This window comes from Haliotis cracherodii, unplaced genomic scaffold (genome assembly GCF_022045235.1).
Source record: "Haliotis cracherodii isolate W230 unplaced genomic scaffold, xgHalCrac1.p SCAF_3, whole genome shotgun sequence".
Lineage (NCBI taxonomy): Eukaryota > Metazoa > Mollusca > Gastropoda > Lepetellida > Haliotidae > Haliotis > Haliotis cracherodii.
In genome coordinates this window covers 33,106,807-33,121,889 of record NW_027266286.1, presented here as the reverse complement: position 1 = coordinate 33,121,889, position 15,083 = coordinate 33,106,807, and the positions used below count along the sequence as shown (strand labels likewise).

Genomic DNA, 15,083 nt, shown 5'->3' with positions numbered 1-15,083 from the left:
GTGTTCCCCTACTGGTGTGAAAGGATAGCCAACCACGATGTATTCCCCTACTGGTGTGAAAGGATAGCCAAATATGATGTATTCCCCTTCTGGTGTGAAAGGATAGCCAATTATGATGTATTCCCTTTCTGGTGTGAAAGGATAGCCAAATATGATGTATTCCCCTTCTGGTGTGAAAGGATAGCCAATTATGATGTATTCCCCTTCTGGTGTGAAAGGATAGCCAATTATGATGTATTCCCCTACTGGTGTGAAAGGATAGCCAATTATGATGTATTCCCCTACTGGTGTGAAAGGATAGCCAATTATGATGTATTCCCCTACTGGTGCAAAAGGATAGCCAATTATGATGTATTCCCCTTCTGGTGCGAAAGGATAGCCAATTATGATGTATTCCCCTACTGGTGTGAAAGGATAGCCAATTATGATGTATTCCCCTACTGGTGTGAAAGGATAGCCAATTATGATGTATTCCCCTACTGGTAGGTTCAAAAAGTTAAATACTATGTTGACGTGTAGCTTGGCTTGTGTACCGGCCTGCAGTGTCAGGGGACTCGGTGTTGAAAGAGTTCAGTCATGTTGATAATCGTTTTCCAGAAAGGACATATTTAAAAAAAATATTTTTACATACGAGTCATGATTATCAACAAAAATACTCATCAGTTACTTTCATTGATAAATTAAGTGTGCAAAAGGGGCACGCAGGAAAGGAATTCATGGTGCCATTACAGTTTTAGGTGTACCTTGGGCACAATGGCATTAATCATTTCGAACGCTGCCATGTCTAGTCAGAAGGTATTTATAAGCAATACAAATACAATAAGCATTGCAGACAATCTGGGCCAATAACCTGAGCCTATTACCAGGCCTATTACTGCAGCCTGAGACCACACATTCACTCTCCTGTGCGCGGCCAGATATTAAACTGTATTATGTCAGCTGGTGTAGAGGTGCTGGTGTGTTTTGCCCACACACAAACATATGGAGTGTTTTTATTCTCCCTTCAGAGCTCGACACTAGATTCTCCTGTGTATTCCTGTCCATGAAAAGAAACAGACATCTCCAAGAGATCTATCATCAGTTATCAAAATTAGGTTGTTAATAAACTTGATGCACTGGCAGATATATTTATGTCCTGAATGAGGAGGTCTGAGCAGTGCCTGTCAGCTGTGATCCTGCATGGAGACATTGTGTGCCACATGAATGTGCCCTGGCAACCTGCTAAGACTTCATTACACATGTATCACTTATAAAGTCTGATTGGAACAGAACAAACCAATACTTCCTTGGGTACATGGAACACTAACCATTTTGTATGTCACGATCAAACACTGAAGGTACTGTGTCTGTGTTTGTTTGTTGTTTAACGCTGCACTCAGCAACATTCCATCTGTAAATAATCAAGTCTGGACTAGACAATTCAGTGATTGACATCATGAGCATCAATCTATGTAATTGGGATACGATGACATACATCAACCAAGGCAGCAAGCCAGACCACCCGATCCTGTCTGTCACCTCTTACGACAAACACGGATCTTCACAGGTATATTGTGACTGTGATGATCAAACAGTGAACATTGTGACTGTGATGATCAAACAGTGAACATTGTGTCTGTGATGATCAAACAGTGAACATTGTGTCTGTGATGATCAAACAGTGAACAATGTGTCTTTGATGATCAAACAGTGAACATTGTGTCTGTGATGATCAAACACTGATCATTGTGTCTGTGATGATTAAACACTGAACATTGTGTCTGTGGTGATCAAACACTAAAGACATTGTGTCTTTGATGATCAAACACTGAACATTGTGTCTGTGATGATCAAACAGTGAACAATGTGTCTTTGATGATCAAACAGTGAACATTGTGTCTGTGATGATCAAACACTGAACATTGTGTCTGTGGTGATCAAACACTAAAGACATTGTGTCTGTGATGATCAAACACTGAACATTGTGTCTGTGATGATCAAACAGTGAACATTGTGTCTTTGATGATCAAACACTGAACATTGTGTCTGTTATGATCAAACAGTGAACATTGTGTCTGTGATGATCAAACACTGAACATTGTGCCTGTGATGATCAAACACTGAACATTGTGTCTGTGATGATCAAACAGTGAACATTGTGTCTGTGATGATCAAACAGTGAACATTGTGTCTGTGATCATCAAACACCAAAGACATTGTGTCTGCCATGATCACACACAAATATGGTGTTAGAGCATATAAATGACTGTGGTTCAATAGCTGTTACTTGCTTCATAATATTTGTTTGTGTCATAGATGTTAATTCGAAAAGTATCAACACAAGAAATGTCTTTAGTTTCACACATAGTGTCACATTAAATGTGCCCACTCGATCATGTTAATATGTGCTACAACTGGTGGGGCTCGGTTGGTCATTGGATATACATTTGGTGCAACCTAGCAGTTATCTGTCACAATTAGTACCGGTAACTACCCATTATAATACTTGTTAGAAATAACATGCAATTAAATATCATGAATGACTTATTTAGCATTTGCTGATACCTTAACATTTGCTTAAGGGTTTTGTTACATTAACCGTATCCTCAATGTCATGATACAATACAGTGGAACCCGTTGCCTTGGCCTTATTACAGTCTGACTTTGCCATTAGGAAACAAACATACCTCATCTTGCATGTTCTGTTAGAATATATTATGGAATACTAAATAAAAAAGAATCATTCTACATCTAAATGCATTTTCTTCATATAACTGGATTATCAATTTTGGGATCAACATATCGGGGTAAGTTTCAACCTTTTTATTTTATCGCTTGGGGCTATAAATTGAATTTTTCACATCCAGTTCGACACATTCGGGTTAAACTATTGATAAGACAGGACTGTGAGTTTGACACAAATGAAGCTACCATATAACCAAAAGTAACATTGCCTACAGATAATTTGTCAGTCATTACCTTTTGCTGCAATCCATTAGTCTCCCTGCTCAAGTAATTGCCTTTACAGAGCTATAGATAAGCTTTGGGCATTTTACCCAGGGGTTTGATTTTGATTGGGTATCCACAAGATTTAGAGGGTATTTAAAAACATAGGTATTTACCTACCCGCTGTTTCTTCACAAGTGGGTATTTAACTTAAAAGTTGTTTTGTAACAATCCCTGTAAATCATTTAAAACTATGTGAATAGTAATATACTGCATCTGCGTCTACTTGGGGCTCCCTCTCCGGGAAGCCATTGTTTGTGTGTTCATTTGTATAGTTCTTAAATCACCAATCAGCGACTACTTAAGATACAACATGTATATTGACTAGACACGATGTGCTTTTCAACTGGCATCTATCAGTATGTTTGTTGCAGAAGCTTTTCCGAATGTAACTGTTGGTAAGTGAATATGGCAATCAGCTGATACACAATCATTTTATCAAATGGTTATAATATACACATTAATTATATTTCAAAAGCGTAATTATAGATACGCTGGGATTTGATTTCTCTGCATATTTCAGTTTATTTCATGCATATTTTACGCAAATGTGCAGCTTATCTCGAGCTCTGCCTTTATCAGAGGGGAGCTACTGTGGTCCATGTCACGTTTGTTTAGAGTCTGCCTGGCCTGTCATAAAGTTTCACAACAGGATAACAAAGTGCAGTGAGATGCCCCGCACAGCGACAAAACGAAAGAAGGTAAACATTCGAGCGTATTTCGGAAAAAATCCAACTTTATTTCAATCAGGAAAACACTCCAAGCTGCACACGTCTAACCGAGCACCCTTATGGGAATTGATATCCCAACCCTCCTCCCTAAATGTCTTCACAATTTATATCTCCAAAATTGTCTATAATTGCGAAAGACCTCAGCTTCTCCCTCCCCAAATGTCATTTTTGACTTAATCGCTACAGACAAGGGCGATGCCATATTTGTATGTTAACATTGAAATTAGTAGCTACCAGGTCTTCTATAGTTGCATATTTGTCCACAAATGATCCCAACAGATACCTTGGCTTTATCCTGCAGAGAAACTTAAGCTGTATATGCTAAATCCTAATATCTATTCTACTTTATTTTAAAATGATTATATATGTATATATGTACTGCAATCAATCGAAAATGATGAAGCCGAACACCACAAAAAATTCAGGTTTTCTTATGGCGGATTATTGCCGACAGAGGAAGAAACCAGTATCAAAAGATACTAATGCCGAATCATTTTTAAAATATGTTTAAAAAATCCAAGAAATCCAATAATATGTATCACAGCATAATATATATGTATGGCCAATACTGGTACTAATTAAAAAACAAAGTGGATTTCAGGATCTGAATCTGAAGCTTCAGAAGAACAAGGTGAATCCCAGCTTGTACGCTATTGGTTCTCCAGCATGGCATACATACGATGAATCATTACACCCCTATGTATTACCACTGTATAACAAGGTGAATCCCAGCTTGTACGCTATTGGTTCTCCAGCATGGCATACATACGATGAATCATTACACCCCTATGTATTACCACTGTATAACAAGGTGAATCCCAGCTTGTACGCTATTGGTTCTCCAGCATGGCATACATACGATGAATCATTACACCCCTATGTATTACCACTGTATAACAAGGTGAATCCCAGCTTGTACGCTATTGGTTCTCCAGCATGGCATACATACGATGAATCATTACACCCCTATGTATTACCACTGTATAACAAGGTGAATCCCAGCTTGTACGCTATTGGTTCTCCAGCATGGCATACATACGATGAATCATTACACCCCTATGTATTACCACTGTATAACAAGGTGAATCCCAGCTTGTACGCTATTGGTTCTCCAGCATGGCATACATACGATGAATCATTACACCCCTATGTATTACCACTGTATAACAAGGTGAATCCCAGCTTGTACGCTATTGGTTCTCCAGCATGGCATACATACGATGAATCATTACACCCCTATGTATTACCACTGTATAACAAGGTGAATCCCAGCTTGTACGCTATTGGTTCTCCAGCATGGCATACATACGATGAATCATTACACCCCTATGTATTACCACTGTATAACAAGGTGAATCCCAGCTTGTACGCTATTGGTTCTCCAGCATGGCATACATACGATGAATCATTACACCCCTATGTATTACCACTGTATAACAAGGTGAATCCCAGCTTGTACGCTATTGGTTCTCCAGCATGGCATACATACGATGAATCATTACACCCCTATGTATTACCACTGTATAACAAGGTGAATCCCAGCTTGTACGCTATTGGTTCTCCAGCATGGCATACATACGATGAATCATTACACCCCTATGTATTACCACTGTATAACAAGGTGAATCCCAGCTTGTACGCTATTGGTTCTCCAGCATGGCATACATACGATGAATCATTACACCCCTATGTATTACCACTGTATAACAAGGTGAATCCCAGCTTGTACGCTATTGGTTCTCCAGCATGGCATACATACGATGAATCATTACACCCCTATGTATTACCACTGTATAACAAGGTGAATCCCAGCTTGTACGCTATTGGTTCTCCAGCATGGCATACATACGATGAATCATTACACCCCTATGTATTACCACTGTAGAACAAGGTGAATCCCAGCTTGTACGCTATTGGTTCTCCAGCATGGCATACATACGATGAATCATTACACCCCTATGTATTACCACTGTATAACAAGGTGAATCCCAGCTTGTACGCTATTGGTTCTCCAGCATGGCATACATACGATGAATCATTACACCCCTATGTATTACCACTGTATAACAAGGTGAATCCCAGCTTGTACGCTATTGGTTCTCCAGCATGGCATACATACGATGAATCATTACACCCCTATGTATTACCACTGTATAACAAGGTGAATCCCAGCTTGTACGCTATTGGTTCTCCAGCATGGCATACATACGATGAATCATTACACCCCTATGTATTACCACTGTATAACAAGGTGAATCCCAGCTTGTACGCTATTGGTTCTCCAGCATGGCATACATACGATGAATCATTACACCCCTATGTATTACCACTGTATAACAAGGTGAATCCCAGCTTGTACGCTATTGGTTCTCCAGCATGGCATACATACGATGAATCATTACACCCCTATGTATTACCACTGTATAACAAGGTGAATCCCAGCTTGTACGCTATTGGTTCTCCAGCATGGCATACATACGATGAATCATTACACCCCTATGTATTACCACTGTATAACAAGGTGAATCCCAGCTTGTACGCTATTGGTTCTCCAGCATGGCATACATACGATGAATCATTACACCCCTATGTATTACCACTGTATAACAAGGTGAATCCCAGCTTGTACGCTATTGGTTCTCCAGCATGGCATACATACGATGAATCATTACACCCCTATGTATTACCACTGTATAACAAGGTGAATCCCAGCTTGTACGCTATTGGTTCTCCAGCATGGCATACATACGATGAATCATTACACCCCTATGTATTACCACTGTATAACAAGGTGAATCCCAGCTTGTACGCTATTGGTTCTCCAGCATGGCATACATACGATGAATCATTACACCCCTATGTATTACCACTGTATAACAAGGTGAATCCCAGCTTGTACGCTATTGGTTCTCCAGCATGGCATACATACGATGAATCATTACACCCCTATGTATTACCACTGTATAACAAGGTGAATCCCAGCTTGTACGCTATTGGTTCTCCAGCATGGCATACATACGATGAATCATTACACCCCTATGTATTACCACTGTATAACAAGGTGAATCCCAGCTTGTACGCTATTGGTTCTCCAGCATGGCATACATACGATGAATCATTACACCCCTATGTATTACCACTGTATAACAAGGTGAATCCCAGCTTGTACGCTATTGGTTCTCCAGCATGGCATACATACGATGAATCATTACACCCCTATGTATTACCACTGTATAACAAGGTGAATCCCAGCTTGTACGCTATTGGTTCTCCAGCATGGCATACATACGATGAATCATTACACCCCTATGTATTACCACTGTATAACAAGGTGAATCCCAGCTTGTACGCTATTGGTTCTCCAGCATGGCATACATACGATGAATCATTACACCCCTATGTATTACCACTGTATAACAAGGTGAATCCCAGCTTGTACGCTATTGGTTCTCCAGCATGGCATACATACGATGAATCATTACACCCCTATGTATTACCACTGTATAACAAGGTGAATCCCAGCTTGTACGCTATTGGTTCTCCAGCATGGCATACATACGATGAATCATTACACCCCTATGTATTACCACTGTATAACAAGGTGAATCCCAGCTTGTACGCTATTGGTTCTCCAGCATGGCATACATACGATGAATCATTACACCCCTATGTATTACCACTGTATAACAAGGTGAATCCCAGCTTGTACGCTATTGGTTCTCCAGCATGGCATACATACGATGAATCATTACACCCCTATGTATTACCACTGTATAACAAGGTGAATCCCAGCTTGTACGCTATTGGTTCTCCAGCATGGCATACATACGATGAATCATTACACCCCTATGTATTACCACTGTATAACAAGGTGAATCCCAGCTTGTACGCTATTGGTTCTCCAGCATGGCATACATACGATGAATCATTACACCCCTATGTATTACCACTGTATAACAAGGTGAATCCCAGCTTGTACGCTATTGGTTCTCCAGCATGGCATACATACGATGAATCATTACACCCCTATGTATTACCACTGTATAACAAGGTGAATCCCAGCTTGTACGCTATTGGTTCTCCAGCATGGCATACATACGATGAATCATTACACCCCTATGTATTACCACTGTATAACAAGGTGAATCCCAGCTTGTACGCTATTGGTTCTCCAGCATGGCATACATACGATGAATCATTACACCCCTATGTATTACCACTGTATAACAAGGTGAATCCCAGCTTGTACGCTATTGGTTCTCCAGCATGGCATACATACGATGAATCATTACACCCCTATGTATTACCACTGTATAACAAGGTGAATCCCAGCTTGTACGCTATTGGTTCTCCAGCATGGCATACATACGATGAATCATTACACCCCTATGTATTACCACTGTATAACAAGGTGAATCCCAGCTTGTACGCTATTGGTTCTCCAGCATGGCATACATACGATGAATCATTACACCCCTATGTATTACCACTGTATAACAAGGTGAATCCCAGCTTGTACGCTATTGGTTCTCCAGCATGGCATACATACGATGAATCATTACACCCCTATGTATTACCACTGTATAACAAGGTGAATCCCAGCTTGTACGCTATTGGTTCTCCAGCATGGCATACATACGATGAATCATTACACCCCTATGTATTACCACTGTATAACAAGGTGAATCCCAGCTTGTACGCTATTGGTTCTCCAGCATGGCATACATACGATGAATCATTACACCCCTATGTATTACCACTGTATAACAAGGTGAATCCCAGCTTGTACGCTATTGGTTCTCCAGCATGGCATACATACGATGAATCATTACACCCCTATGTATTACCACTGTATAACAAGGTGAATCCCAGCTTGTACGCTATTGGTTCTCCAGCATGGCATACATACGATGAATCATTACACCCCTATGTATTACCACTGTATAACAAGGTGAATCCCAGCTTGTACGCTATTGGTTCTCCAGCATGGCATACATACGATGAATCATTACACCCCTATGTATTACCACTGTATAACAAGGTGAATCCCAGCTTGTACGCTATTGGTTCTCCAGCATGGCATACATACGATGAATCATTACACCCCTATGTATTACCACTGTATAACAAGGTGAATCCCAGCTTGTACGCTATTGGTTCTCCAGCATGGCATACATACGATGAATCATTACACCCCTATGTATTACCACTGTATAACAAGGTGAATCCCAGCTTGTACGCTATTGGTTCTCCAGCATGGCATACATACGATGAATCATTACACCCCTATGTATTACCACTGTATAACAAGGTGAATCCCAGCTTGTACGCTATTGGTTCTCCAGCATGGCATACATACGATGAATCATTACACCCCTATGTATTACCACTGTATAACAAGGTGAATCCCAGCTTGTACGCTATTGGTTCTCCAGCATGGCATACATACGATGAATCATTACACCCCTATGTATTACCACTGTATAACAAGGTGAATCCCAGCTTGTACGCTATTGGTTCTCCAGCATGGCATACATACGATGAATCATTACACCCCTATGTATTACCACTGTATAACAAGGTGAATCCCAGCTTGTACGCTATTGGTTCTCCAGCATGGCATACATACGATGAATCATTACACCCCTATGTATTACCACTGTATAACAAGGTGAATCCCAGCTTGTACGCTATTGGTTCTCCAGCATGGCATACATACGATGAATCATTACACCCCTATGTATTACCACTGTATAACAAGGTGAATCCCAGCTTGTACGCTATTGGTTCTCCAGCATGGCATACATACGATGAATCATTACACCCCTATGTATTACCACTGTATAACAAGGTGAATCCCAGCTTGTACGCTATTGGTTCTCCAGCATGGCATACATACGATGAATCATTACACCCCTATGTATTACCACTGTATAACAAGGTGAATCCCAGCTTGTACGCTATTGGTTCTCCAGCATGGCATACATACGATGAATCATTACACCCCTATGTATTACCACTGTATAACAAGGTGAATCCCAGCTTGTACGCTATTGGTTCTCCAGCATGGCATACATACGATGAATCATTACACCCCTATGTATTACCACTGTATAACAAGGTGAATCCCAGCTTGTACGCTATTGGTTCTCCAGCATGGCATACATACGATGAATCATTACACCCCTATGTATTACCACTGTATAACAAGGTGAATCCCAGCTTGTACGCTATTGGTTCTCCAGCATGGCATACATACGATGAATCATTACACCCCTATGTATTACCACTGTATAACAAGGTGAATCCCAGCTTGTACGCTATTGGTTCTCCAGCATGGCATACATACGATGAATCATTACACCCCTATGTATTACCACTGTATAACAAGGTGAATCCCAGCTTGTACGCTATTGGTTCTCCAGCATGGCATACATACGATGAATCATTACACCCCTATGTATTACCACTGTATAACAAGGTGAATCCCAGCTTGTACGCTATTGGTTCTCCAGCATGGCATACATACGATGAATCATTACACCCCTATGTATTACCACTGTATAACAAGGTGAATCCCAGCTTGTACGCTATTGGTTCTCCAGCATGGCATACATACGATGAATCATTACACCCCTATGTATTACCACTGTATAACAAGGTGAATCCCAGCTTGTACGCTATTGGTTCTCCAGCATGGCATACATACGATGAATCATTACACCCCTATGTATTACCACTATATAACAAGATGAATCCCAGCTTGTACGCTATTGGTTCTCCAGCATGGCATACATACGATGAATCATTACACCCCTATGTATTACCACTGTATAACAAGGTGAATGTTGTAATATATTGTGAGTGAGAATATTGAAGCTTGGTATATTCTGATATATTATCATGATCCTTGTCATGACTGTTTTGCTGTCACACACCATTGGTAGCCAGTTCACTTCCACACAAATACAGGGTCATGGATTATATCCTCTCCGACCAGGACAATAGCCTCTCCCTGAACCTCTAACTAGCACTTACATGTGCTCAGGATACACTGTTACAGTATAATACAACACAAAGCAGTTATCACTCCACTGACAATATGGAGCAACAATGTCATGTGACAAATGAAGCGCATATAGGCCACACAATGGGCAGCCCGGCAGTGGGACCTACAGATACTGATCAGGGCCCACTTGCACAAAGTGATCTTAGCACTAAGACTATCGTAAGCGTATGTTAGAGTATGGGAGTTACAATCATCTTAGCACGAAGATCGCTTTGTGCTAGTGGGCCCAGGGGATAAAGTAGGGGATCAGTATGTTCTGTCTGACTCAGTGCTAACTACAACAGCCTCACCGACGACAGTGTCAACTTTGTTTGAGATGTTCTTGCTCAATGAGTGACTGAGCGAGTTGGATTTACACCACTTTAACTGACAGTTACTATATATCTTATCAGCATGATGCGGGGGGGGAACCCACACTGGCCAAAAGGATGCAGGTCTTACTCATGTTACCAGATAATACTATTTCATAGTGGAACCCCATGGGCGAATGAATGTTATTTTATGTCACAGTTAGCAATTTATATTTCAACTAAATCATACAGCCACCCCCCTAAAAACATGAGTCTGACTTGACTAAACAAGATAAACAATCATGCAATCAGCACACTCACCGAGCCAGACCACACTGTCCTTACTACAGTATATAGCATGGAGTACAATTCTGAACCGCAATCCCCACTGTGGAATATTATGGGTTTATATAATCTAAGGGACGCGACTCTGCACACAATAATCTGTTCACACATCACCATTTAGCATTCTTTCGCAACACCAACCTAAAATGACAGTGTGTAATTTTTACACATCAGTCATCATTACAATAATATGATCATGATGAGAATGTTTCAAAATATGGGTGTGAAGTCGTACAGTCTACTTCACAAAATTGTAGGAAAAGAAGTTTTTTCATTGACATCAACTTAATTCAAGCAGAAAAACTTGGCAGTAATACTTAAGTTTCCCATATATATATATATATGTTTTCTCTGGATTAGAACATATTTTAAACTTAATTCACGACACATATATATATCCATTATTCCGACTTGCAGGGAGTTCATTTTTTATGTAATTTTCCTTTTTTGTCCGAAACTGTAGACAAAACGTTTACATCATGTTGAAAATACTTGACAACATGATGTTCATTTGACATGTTGCTATAGACCTGCACAAGAGCAATGAAAATAATCAACCACTTGGAAGGAACAAGTCACTCAGAAGAAAGTAAACATTGTAATGCTTCCCTACATCAATGCCCCAGGGTTGACGTGATTCCAATCAACTCACTTACTTTACCCCATTTTTGTGACAACATGAATGTCCTGCATGTCCAAGAAGTGACTCATCCACAAACAAAAAAACTACTTAATACGTATCTTAGTGACAAAAAAGCTTTACCTTCTTGGATGCTTTCAATTTCATGCCCTGTCCTGATTTTGAATGTCTTCGCCCAGGGATCTTAGGCAAATACATGCTTGCCTGGGAATTCTGAAGAATTTTCTTCTTATTTGAAGCTCGAGGTGATCTCAGTTCATTTTTTTCCAGTCTCATTCCATATCCAGAATCTTTAGATTCAGACATTCCACCTTCCGACCCTCTAGAATCTGCATAAATATCATCGCACATGTGTGTATCATAGTGTTTGTTAACCAGCCCAGAAACATGTGTCCCCTGGTCGTCCATCTGTCCATCTGTTTGTCCATCATGATCCATGACCGACATGGAGGACAACATACTGTCCCCCTGGGGACTCGACGCCAGGACTTCCGAGGTCCTGGGGATCTTCTGCTCATGTTGAGAGATTCCTAGTCTTGGAGCTCTTACATTCATGATGTCCATGACTTGAGCCAAGTTTGGGTTAGGTTGGCTGTTGTCAAATTCTTCTTGTTCTTCATTGGGTTTTATGTATTGTTCCCATCTGAAAAGTCAAAGTAAGTAACAGATGAGGCATAAACACCAGACTCAGTAAAAAAGTAAAAGGTGTGTTTGTACGCACACAGCTGTACTAAAAAGTGTATGCCCTGACAAGTCTTGTTTATGATGTTTCTTATAACAGTTTGAAATTATTCCGCAGATCTTGGATGGTTCAGTAAATGGTTGCTTAATGCCCATGTATATACATGTGTAATGATAGGTTTGCTATCAACATATGGCATGTGTGGCATTTAGATTCTTTATCATTTTGTTTACTTTTCAGAGACAATTGTAAAAGGGGTAATTGCATATAATATGTTTAATGTCTACTGTCACTATGAACATCTGTGCTTGAGTTAAATCATAAGATCGAAATCATAATCTTATCATAATAAAATAATTCCAACAATCAAGTGTTGTATCTTCTCTACTTTGTTAAACATATTAAAAAAACAGACTTTTATTAATATTTATCACAGACTACTAAGATATAAAGCATTTCAAAATGAAACAACGTTGCTATATGTTTATAAGTTACCATAATCATAATTATTATTACTAGCATTTGTCATATGTATGAAGTAGTAATAGTAGTAGTAACTCTTTCATAAAAAAAACTCATTTGACGCGTGTTAGACCACACATACACGGCAGTAAACAAACTCTTTCAGCTGTAAACACTCAGGATGCGGTCTGTAAATATTAGACAGCCCACCTGATTCAAGTGTTACTTAAATAATAACAATGTCCAAATGTCCCTCTCACAATCACATTAAATAAAAGGTTATATTGTTCACAAACGTTGAATACTAGATATATGGATATCGTTCACAACTGCGCTTCATTCACCACATAAACTCATGGCACCGTCCAGTTCTGCACGTAGTGACCTATCGCGACCGCCCAAGCGTGCACTGCCTGAAACAATCTCAAGAGTGATTCCTACAAAAGTAGTGACTAATTTTCATCCTGAATATAGATTTGAATAATTTCAAACACCACCAACCTTTTCACAAAGCCACGCACATGAGCAGACCATCTTTTCACTGATCATTTCTTCTCGGATAATTTTCTTCCGTTGGCAGGCACGCTTTCTCCACACGCATGCGCACTTGGCCTGACAATATCGCACGCGAGGGAAGGGAAGACAGTCGATATGTCAGTTGCTAATCTTACTGGCACACATTGCCGAATATTTATTACGACCATTATTTGCTCATTGAAAGTGTATAGACGTTGATTTATTAATATCCCCAGATCCATATTACTTTAAACTGCACGGACCTGATTTATATAGCTTTACTAAAACTTTTCTTTCCAATACACGTGATTAGTGATTGGCTATAAATTGCCAATGCAGGTGAATAACCACTCAAGCTTATCCGCCGAACAGATTCCATTTTGGCGTGAAGGGCTATATAGCTGTGAAAATTAGTGGACCACTGAAAATGAGTGATGACACCGGGTTGTTCGCGAAAAGGGGTAAGTATGTCATGCCCCACCGGTAGCACCCGCCATTCCCACAAATTAGCATAAAAGGTAAGTATTTATTGTCTGACGCCCTACAGCAGTACCCCTGCCAGGCGACGGCGGCCTGTAAACAAACCAGACAATCCAGTGACACGATAGTGTATTTACCGATTTTGTTGATACTAACTTAAACGGTATGTTGATTTTGAATTGTGTACAAATGCAGAATTTCTGCTGCTTATAAGTAAAAAACGTTTAAGAAATATATTCGTTTTGCAAACATTTCGGAGGGGAAAGGGGTTGGGGAGGGCAGTTTGTTATGTCTGGGCCCAGGCAGGAGGCTATGGTTAATAAACTGGACTTGTCCCCGGGGGAAGGGAGTAAACTGGACTTGTCCCCAGGGGAAGGGAGTAAACTGGACTTGTCCCGGGAAAGGGAGTAAACTGGACATGTCCCGGGAGAAGGGATTTAACTGGACTTGTCCCGGGGGAAGGGAATAAACTGGACTTGTCCCGGGGGAAGGGAATAAACTGGACTTGTCCCGGGGGAAGGGAGTAAACTGGACTTGTCCTCAGGGGAAGGGAGTAAACTGGACTTGTCCCCAGGGGAAGGGAGTAAACTGGACTTGTCCCGGGGGAAGGGAGTAAACTGGACTTGTCCCCAGGGGAGGGGAGTAAACTGGACTTGTCCCGGGGGAAGGGAATAAACTGGACTTGTCCCGGGGGAAGGGAGTAAACTGGACTTGTCCCAGGGGAAGGGAGTAAACTGGACTTGTCTTCAGGGGAAGGGAGTAAACTGGATTTGTCCCGGGGGAAGGGAGTAAACTGGACTTGTCCCCGGGGGAAGGGAATAAACTGGACTTGTCCATAGGGGAAGGGAGTAAACTGGACTTGTCCCCAGGGGAAGGGAGTAAA

At 40.6% G+C, this 15,083-nt stretch overlaps 1 protein-coding gene across 4 annotated transcripts in view; it reads right to left on the bottom strand.

The window, feature by feature from the left end:
* LOC139474389 (uncharacterized) overlaps positions 1 to 13,791 on the bottom strand; it is an 84,838-nt gene extending 71,047 nt beyond the window's left edge. For all 4 annotated transcript variants that reach the window (XM_071257375.1, XM_071257376.1, XM_071257378.1 and 1 more), the window contains exons 1-2: positions 13,706 to 13,791; positions 12,184 to 12,703 (exon numbers count right to left, since the gene is read on the bottom strand). In XM_071257375.1, coding sequence (XP_071113476.1) covers positions 12,184 to 12,624 — 441 coding nt within the window. In that variant the 5' untranslated portion in view covers positions 12,625 to 12,703; positions 13,706 to 13,791. The remainder of the gene's footprint in view (positions 1 to 12,183; positions 12,704 to 13,705) is intronic.
* Between the last annotated feature and the right edge of the window lie 1,292 nt (positions 13,792 to 15,083).